We start from the raw sequence: 8,090 nt of genomic DNA, 5'->3' as shown, positions 1-8,090 counted from the left end.
GACAGGTCTGGAAGACTCTGGAATGCTGTGGACAATTCCAGGAGAGCCTGGAATGTTCTGGGCAGGTCTAGAACCTTCTGCTATGATGTCATAGCCGAAGGGAGCGTGTAATATCCGAGAGGGGTTTGTAGCAGCTGGTGTCTATAAAAGACCCAGCTTCCCCCCCTCTGTCCTGGCTTCTCTCTCTAGTGAATCTTAGTGCTCTCTTGCAATGGACTCCCTCACCCTGGCAACCCAGAAGGTGGTGACCTTACAACATGATCTGGCATGACACAATTGACAAGGTCCTGTCAAGGCTGGCTTCACCAAGAACCAGGCTGAGTCATGTCTCTACTGCAAGAAATCTGCTACTGGATCCCCAATTCTGATTGGACTATATGTGGATGATTTACTCATTGCAACTCAGGATACCAAGGCCATGTGCTGGCCAATGATTACTGCATCTACTTACAGAGGGCATATACTAATGCTTGAACAGCAGAAATTCTAGAGAAAATAGTGGAAACTTCACTGAAGAATCTCAGCAGCGATTAAACATTACTTAGAGGATGATACAGGCTGCCAAAGATGTGGTGACTTAACTTATGACATCAATGGGTGTAGAGGCCACCACATGTGGTACCTTCTCATTGTGCAATGTCCAACTCAGGAGGTGAGTTTCACTCATGCAAGTACTTTGTCATTATCAAGCTCTGCACTTGGTTGACAGCTTATCTACACCATTGAAGGGCAAGGACACCAGGAATTCTCAACAGGAGTCTAGTGTTCCCAGTTGTTGGCAGACTATTCTATGGACACCTTATTTGTGACAGTGTCATTAATGAGCCTCTTCAATCTTTGTGACTACAACCTGCTGAAGACTGTAAAACAGCACAAAGCTTAAGTCTGCTAAACTTCAATAGCCTACAACTTTCCATGAGATTAGTACCTAAACTACATACTTACTACACAACTATGAGTCTCAAGTAGCTCTGTCTGCATGAATCAGTGCAGGTAACCCCTGTACCACACACTAAATGCTTACTCTGCATTATCTATCTCATTTCCTGTAAGTTCAGCATGCATTTGTGAGCTATACATTTTGACATATACATGGCTCATAATTATGTTGGCAATATCAAGATCAACTGTGGTTATCAATGCAATTTGAATATAAACTCACTGGTCTGTTGTTGTCATGTCTTTCTTCCATATTTGACATTGTCACAGGCCAGATAGAGTGGTGGTGCTAATGTGCTCAATGAGACAACAATAAATTTAATGCGACTAGTGGCAGGGATTGGTTCCCTAATATTTGCCCAATAAATGCATTTTATGCAAAAACTAACTATTTATATCCATAGTATGAGCATGAGGCTGGGCATTCATTGCAGTTACTAAAGTGTGTGGTGGCGATGACTGACGGCATACCTCCTCATCCAAAATTGCAGTGAGTGCCTTTCCAATAGTCGTAAGGTCACTAAGTAAGCCAACATGACCTCTATCAGATACCAGCTTTGCCTCTAACTTGAAACCATCAGGCGGCATAAGATTCTTGGCAACCACGACACCATCACCAGCAGCAAAGCGCATGTCATCATAATCACCCCGGAATATATCATGTTCGCCATTAACCCGTGCGCCACAGACAGTAGGAACATTACTGCCATAGACAACTGCCAGTGGTGGGTAAACCTTGGTTGAGTCAAATCTCAAATGTTCTTGAAATGCCTTGGTAATATCTAATGTATGCTGAAGGTACATTGTTGCTTCAGTGAAGTCCAGTGTAGAAGTGGCTTGAGGAATCACCTCAGCCTCTGAACTCTGGTCTGCGTCAGTAGAACATGCAGTAGTTGGTGATACAGCACAAGGTGAAAGCCGGTACTTAGTCCAAATATTTGCATCAAAGAAGTCCAATCGGATATGCTCACCACTCGTCTTGTCGACAAAGCATTTGCCATCCAGCGGTAGAAATAGAAAGCTACTTCGCATTGTGAAATTTGCTTGCGCTGTTAGCACCTTGTTGCTGAGCAACACGCTCTCGCCGTATCGCATAGGCCCAAGTATATTGACACAGGAGCATGGGCTACCCACATAAAGCAAGCCACGGAACAACGAAGGATCCTCCTGCATTGCACCATGTGCAACAAGACCGCCCATGGAATGTGCGATGACAACCGCGCCTTTCCAGCTTCTGCCGCGCTGTGCTCGGATTTTCTTCAGGTAGATTAATAGACTCTTCGTCATGCTCTGGCCAGAAAGCCGCCAGTCGTATCCAAAATCATGAACGGTGTTGTTGGGGTTCGCCTAGAAGTGTTCAGTTGACGTGCATGTGACTGAAAGGGGAAGAAACCTACTTCTAATCGTTTCATGAGTTTTCGGGATACATCAACGGGACCAATGTGTGACAGAATACCGTCAGCAATAATCGAGTCCGATGCATGAAGTTCATCTTCGTCCGTGAGACCCAGCTCGAGATTAATCTTCCGGATGTTGAGGCCAACCTTTAATGGGATCCAAACACGCCGTCGTGTTTTCGCATCGCGTAGAATGCTTCCACGGTATCCTCCCATAATGACAACGTCGCCGTTGATTTCCGGGAAACTGTCTTTCGCGCTGGACGAGAAGAGGGTGTCGACAGAAATAGTAGACTTGAGTGTCTCCCTAACAGCGCGCAGACGAGCGTTGTCCATTTGGTGAACGTGTCGGTATAGCTCGTCATCAGCGGAGTCGGAACGCGAGATGCCTGGCCGCAGCGGAGCTGCAGTCGCTAACGTGGTGGTACGATCATGGTGAAATATTGGCAGTTGAAGAGTCAAGGCTTTCCTCAGTAAGCCCGCGGAAGCAGGTGCGCCGTGCGAGCTCGTATGGCGGCGGTTGTGGTTGGATGACGAGCTGGTGTCTCTTGAGGCACTTGACTTGCTGCCGTTACTGTTAAATGTGGCGGAGGGTTTGGAGAGACGAAGGTCCTTGAGAGCTGGAAAGGACGGAGCGCCAGAGGTAGTGAAGGGAAGGGAGAATGAGAAGATCTTAAAGCCCCCGGAGGTGTCGCTATCATCGCTGGAGCTACGCCGAGGACCAGGCGAAGACGATGACGACGGAAGTGTGGCTGCCGGTGACGATAGAGACTGCGGCGATGGAGTGCTTGCGAGACTTGACTATAGAGACCAGATACGTACTCAGTCAGCATCAAGCTGGAGAAGCATCAGCGGAGAGCAACTCACACCACTCACGTTGATTTCTGAGTATTCTCTGAAGTACCTGGGTGGACGATGAGAATGCAGCGACACCGTGGATCCACCAATGATAGACTGCGCCTCTGCCTCTGGCATGTCGTTTTCGGACTCTGAGTCGCTGTCGCTGCCACTGCCGCCGTCGTTGCCGTTAGAGTAGGCATTGCAGCGGCGCACTGCCTCGGAGGTGGTGGCGCTGCGGCCAGACAGACTAAACCGCGGCGGTGAGAGATTCCTGCGGACGGATGCGCCTACGTCGCGGTCGCGGGCAGCCGGACTAGAGCTGGTGGTATGGAGGTCGGTATCGTTGGACGGGTTGCGCGGCTGGTCGCGTGCGCCGTCGCTTGGCAGACTGGGACTGCGAGCGCTCCGGAAGACACCGTAGAAGGGCTTGCTGATGGTCATTGCTGGCGGTGCCGTGGAAGGCGGTGGAATGGCTGGCTATAGGGACGGCGCTTGTGGAGGATGAATATAACCCGTAGCCCGCGAAAGGTGGGACACGCTCGCAAACTGGCCCGTATCAGCCATTGCACGCGCCGAGGGCAACTACGAAAGATTTGCCATTTATTACGGGACTGCCAGCACAATGATATACGCCTGTGAGCATGCAGACGTGCGCCTTCTATCTGTATTGTTTCCTCTTGCGGCAAGAAGCACGCGCTCGCAGCTCTCTTGCTTTCGCCCCAGCGCGATTGCTCCCCTGTTCGCGACTCGCCTTGCCAGGGCCTTATACGCACTTTTCACGATGTATTCAACTGCTACCGTAATCCTCACAATATTCCCGCTTTACTTACCACCTGTCACGTCGTGCCGCGACCACAGCATGCGGCAGCTGCTGGTGCCACTACTCGTAGGAGTATGCGGGGACGGAATATCCGGCAAGGGCGCCGGAGCCGCACTACGCGCCACGCTCAGGGGTCATGGCGCCACGTGGGGCTTGTGGCAGTGGCGCAGTGATTTCGTCCAGAACTCAACGCGTCTTCCGCGCGTAAATGCTCACTGCCAACTGCCCCTCGCTCCGCATCCCCCATGCCGGTCGCCGCTGCCACCCCCGCTTGGGTCGCCACCCAGCACAAGGCATTTCTGCGGTGGGCCAACAGCTACCTTGACACTGCAAACATTCCCCTACTCCAGCACCTTGGCATCGATCTCTCCGACGGCGTCCGCCTCATTCAGCTCCTCGAAATCATAGGCGGCGAGAGTCTCGGCCGCTACGCTAGCAGGCCAAAGCTGCGCGTCCAGAAGGCCGAGAACGTCATTGTGGCGCTCGATTACATCAAAAGCCGCGGAATCCAGCTTCACAATATCGGCGCTGAGGACATTGTTGACGGCAACATCAAGCTCGTACTAGGTTTGTTGTGGACCCTGATTCTCAATTTCTCCATCTCTGAAATTAAGTACGTCTATCTTCTACGGTTCCCACATACTATGATTGCTGACTATATTGTAGTACCGAGGGACACACCGCAAAGGAAGGACTATTGTTGTGGTGTCAACGGAAAACTGCATTCTATGACGGTGTCAAAATCGTTGATTTCTCCTCGAGTTGGAATGACGGTCTTGCCTTGTGCGTTTTGCCTTGTCATGACTTTGTATTATACTTCGCTAACTCTTTTTAAGCTGCGCTCTTCTTGACCGCCACAGACCCGATCTCATAGACTACACCACCCTAGACCGCAAGGATATCAAGGGCAATATTGCTCTCGCCCTCAAACTCGCGTCAGAAGAAGTCGGTATTCCAGTAAGTATCTCAGTACTTTGTGTTCACTGTCTTCCGCTGTTCTAATATCTAATACAGCAACTGGTCGACGTCGAGGATGTATGCATCCCAAAGCCAGATGAGCGCGCCATTATGACCTATGTTGCACGCTGGTTCCACGCGTTCTCAGCCCTCGACAGAATCGAGACCGCTGGCCGCCGTGTCGAGAAGTTTGTCGAGGTTATGGCTTCCAGCTTTGATCTGCAGCACTCGTATGAATACCGCATGAAGAAGCTCTTGGAGGCGATTGCGCAGCAGATCACAACTTGGAAGGCAGCTACCTTCACCGGACAGTATCTCGACGCCAGAAGGCAGAATTCGGAGTTTGCAGAGTACAAATCGCGCACAAAGCGCACTTGGATTGCCGAGAAGACAGAAATCACATCAATGCTTGGTAATATTCGGACAAAACTTTCGACATACGGTTTGAAGGAGTACGATCCACCTGCCGGCCTTAAGCTATCTGACTTGGACGCAACTTGGAAGGTCTTGTTGAGCGCTGAAGCTCTCAGATCGAAGAAGATTAACGAGACTATTAGGGAGTAAGTATTGTTGGGCAACAAAAGTGGTGAGATGCACGCTAACATAACCTTGCAGCATCAAAGAGAAATTGCGGAGCAGGTTTGCAGACACAGCGAATTCAATCGCTTCTATGATCGATTGCATATCCCTTGAACTCGCTGAAATGGACGGCGAGCTCGAGTCACAACGGACGGTCGCACAAGCTATTCAGCGAAAGCTTGACCCCGTGTCGTCCCTGCTCGCCTCGCTCTCGCAGCTGCGGCAAGATCTCGAAGAGGCAAACGTCGAAGAAAATGACTACACAGTCTATTCGTACGACGAACTCGACTACGAATTCAAGCTTGCGAAGGACGCGCTTTCCAAGAAGCTGTTATTTATTGAGAACCAGATTGTCGCACGGAGTATGACGAACCTAACACCTATTCAACTTGAAGAGTTTGAGTCAGTTTTCAGGTACTTCGACAAAAATCAGCAAAACACTCTTCAGGAGGCAGAGTTCGCTGCGGCTCTAGCGAGTCTTGGCATCGTATATGAAAGCGATGAGATGCACGAGGTTTATGAAGACGTGTGTGAGGGAGAACCAAGCATATCATTCGAGCATTTCATCCGATTTATGGTAAGTTGTCGTATCTACATCTGTTTGATGAGTGCTAATCTCCACAGGTCGACGTAACCGAGGATCAAAACACTGCACAGCAGGTACTACAGTCGTTCATAGAAGTCGCGGAGGGCAAACCGTACATCACCGAGTTCGATCTCCGTAACTCGCTCATTCCGGATCCGAAGATCAGCCAATTGGAAGTGCTGATGCCGAAAGATCAGTCCGGACAGGGTCTAGACTATGTAAAATTTATGGAGAAATTGTGCATATGAGTGTTCTTTCTTGATATGATCTTGTTTGATTGAATTTTTTTTTAGTAATGGGCGACTGAGGAAACCGGATAACTTGAATACTGCATTTATGTAGACTGCCATACTTGGATGGTTCCATTAGATCCACAGCTCACCATCTGAGTGCTCCTCGGGTGATACGCAACACATGCAACTATGCTCCCGTTGTGTGATCTCAACTGGTGCACCACGCGGCCGGATAACACATCCCACACGAAAATCTTGCCGTTTTCGCTTCCGCTGATGGCGTACGTTTCGTTGTCACCGAAACACGAGCGAATACGGTATTTGTGGTTGTCGTGGCCAGTGAAGGACTGCAATAAGGTGCCATTGGATTTGTCCATAAGTCGCACGGTGCTGTCAAGAGTCGAGACCAGAGCGCATGCGCTGTCGGCAGAGTCCATGACGGATGTGATAGGGTCTAGTGCCAGCCGTCAGTAACGTCTGTAAGTGGAGCACGGGTTACTTACGACCGATGAGATCTTCGTATAGCTGCCCCATTCTCAGATCATACACGCGAAGATATCCGTCTACCGATCTAAATTCGGTCAGCGAGCCGCCTTGGAAATACTAATATTTAAAGCATACCCAGTGATGATTTGCGAGCCCACGATCTGTACACTGGACACGCTATCCTTAGCCTCATCCAGCACCTGAAGCGGTTTCTGCGAATTCGACTTCAAGTCCCAAAGTCTCACAGTGGAATCGTACGATCCTGACGCAGCAACTGAGGCGTCGGTATTGAAGTTAACCGCGTTTACTTGCGCAGTGTGGCCAGCGAGGCGACGGATCGCTGTACCAGAGGCTACGTCCCATAAAAATACGAGTCGGTCGCGACCGCAGCTCAAAAACTGGCAGGAATTAGATCAAATGCACATCGGACAGAAGTCAAGTGTACGTACCTGTGCGTTGTCGAACGAGACTGAGATGTCCAGAATTTCGTATCCATGCTGCAATAGTCAGTCCTCAACCGCTAGCGGAGATGAGCAAATGTGACATACAGCAACATAGGACTTCACAAGCTTAAGTGAGCTTGAATTCCACAGCAGAATGCGCTTGTCCTGGCCGCCACTGAGGATGTATTGGCCGGTGGTGTTGTACCTGACCACATGTACGGGACCACTGTGCTCCTGAAAACTGTTAGCCGATCTGCGGAGTGAACTCGGACAGGTCGTGCTCGTACAGACAAGGCAGGGCCCTTAGCGTATAGCGGGAATGACATTATCCATCGAGATAAGGCTTGCTCGCGAGAAAGGGCCGACGGTGGTGGCGACGGTGACAGCGGAGCGCAACGAGGAAACGCGCCTCGGCGCGTCTGCTTCCTGTGGTGGCCGGACGCCTCCGTCTCCACACCACTCGACCACCTCTACCGCGTGTGTCCTCTACACCACCCGCCCACCCAGCCAGTTCTCCTTGCGGTCTACTTTTCCGTGCCTCGTGTGGCGCGGTAGCATGGGCGATCGCGAAGATGACTCCGTGCACGACGTCGTGACTTTGGTAAGTTCGCTCTCGCGCACGCGTTGCGCACCAGCAGCGTTAGCTCGACACACGACTGACTACCCTCGCGCGCTTAGGACTCGTCACAGAACACAGACAAGTCAGATGAGCGACTCATGGCGTCAAATAGGGTACTGGAATTCGGCTCCGCGAGACCACCGCGATCTGGTGGGCCGCCGTTCCGGAGTCTCCTGCCATCCTATAGGTGG

General features: G+C 50.8%; 3 protein-coding genes across 3 annotated transcripts; 1 reads left to right on the top strand and 2 right to left on the bottom strand.

The window, feature by feature from the left end:
* Window positions 1-1,323: 1,323 nt before the first annotated feature.
* On the bottom strand, window positions 1,324-2,672 carry V1518DRAFT_373988 (uncharacterized protein; the record flags this gene model as incomplete). Its single annotated transcript, XM_066901444.1, has 2 exons — window positions 1,324-2,286; window positions 2,337-2,672. 2 exons carry the CDS (start codon window positions 2,670-2,672, stop codon window positions 1,324-1,326), a joined length of 1,299 nt encoding a protein of 432 aa, XP_066759642.1.
* A 1,545-nt stretch (window positions 2,673-4,217) lies between these two features.
* On the top strand, window positions 4,218-6,449 carry V1518DRAFT_417493 (calponin homology domain-containing protein). The gene is made up of 6 exons (XM_066904317.1): window positions 4,218-4,609; window positions 4,663-4,779; window positions 4,833-4,953; window positions 5,011-5,513; window positions 5,569-6,109; window positions 6,157-6,449. Exons 1-6 carry the CDS (start codon window positions 4,242-4,244, stop codon window positions 6,364-6,366), a joined length of 1,860 nt encoding a protein of 619 aa, XP_066759641.1. The 5' UTR covers window positions 4,218-4,241; the 3' UTR covers window positions 6,367-6,449.
* Window positions 6,392-8,038, bottom strand: V1518DRAFT_417491 (WD40-repeat-containing domain protein). The gene is made up of 6 exons (XM_066904316.1): window positions 7,568-8,038; window positions 7,386-7,514; window positions 7,287-7,334; window positions 6,973-7,235; window positions 6,855-6,922; window positions 6,392-6,805 (listed from the first exon to the last, which is right to left on the bottom strand). The coding sequence occupies exons 1-6, from the start codon at window positions 7,604-7,606 to the stop codon at window positions 6,453-6,455; spliced, it is 900 nt and encodes a 299-aa protein (XP_066759640.1). The 5' UTR covers window positions 7,607-8,038; the 3' UTR covers window positions 6,392-6,452.
* Between the last annotated feature and the right edge of the window lie 52 nt (window positions 8,039-8,090).

This window comes from Limtongia smithiae (assembly GCF_038497785.1).
Source record: "Limtongia smithiae strain NRRL Y-17922 unplaced genomic scaffold V1518scaffold_6, whole genome shotgun sequence".
Lineage (NCBI taxonomy): Eukaryota > Fungi > Ascomycota > Lipomycetes > Lipomycetales > Lipomycetaceae > Limtongia > Limtongia smithiae.
Note: the sequence above shows the minus strand (reverse complement) of the source record. Positions and strands in the feature narration are given on the sequence as shown.

Excerpts from the sequence above, each read along its gene's own strand:
- V1518DRAFT_417493 (XM_066904317.1), top strand. The coding sequence starts at position 4,242 with ATGCCGGTCGCCGCTGCCACCCCCGCTTGGGTCGCCACCCAGCACAAG. Across the intron at positions 5,514-5,568 it reads ATTAACGAGACTATTAGGGA|CATCAAAGAGAAATTGCGGA; the intron begins GTAAGTATTGTT and ends ATAACCTTGCAG. Across the intron at positions 6,110-6,156 it reads AGCATTTCATCCGATTTATG|GTCGACGTAACCGAGGATCA; the intron begins GTAAGTTGTCGT and ends TAATCTCCACAG.
- V1518DRAFT_417491 (XM_066904316.1), bottom strand. The coding sequence starts at position 7,606 with ATGTCATTCCCGCTATACGCTAAGGGCCCTGCCTTGTCT. Across the intron at positions 7,236-7,286 it reads TCTCGTTCGACAACGCACAG|TTTTTGAGCTGCGGTCGCGA; the intron begins GTACGTACACTT and ends AATTCCTGCCAG. Across the intron at positions 6,923-6,972 it reads GGCTCGCAAATCATCACTGG|ATCGGTAGACGGATATCTTC; the intron begins GTATGCTTTAAA and ends GACCGAATTTAG.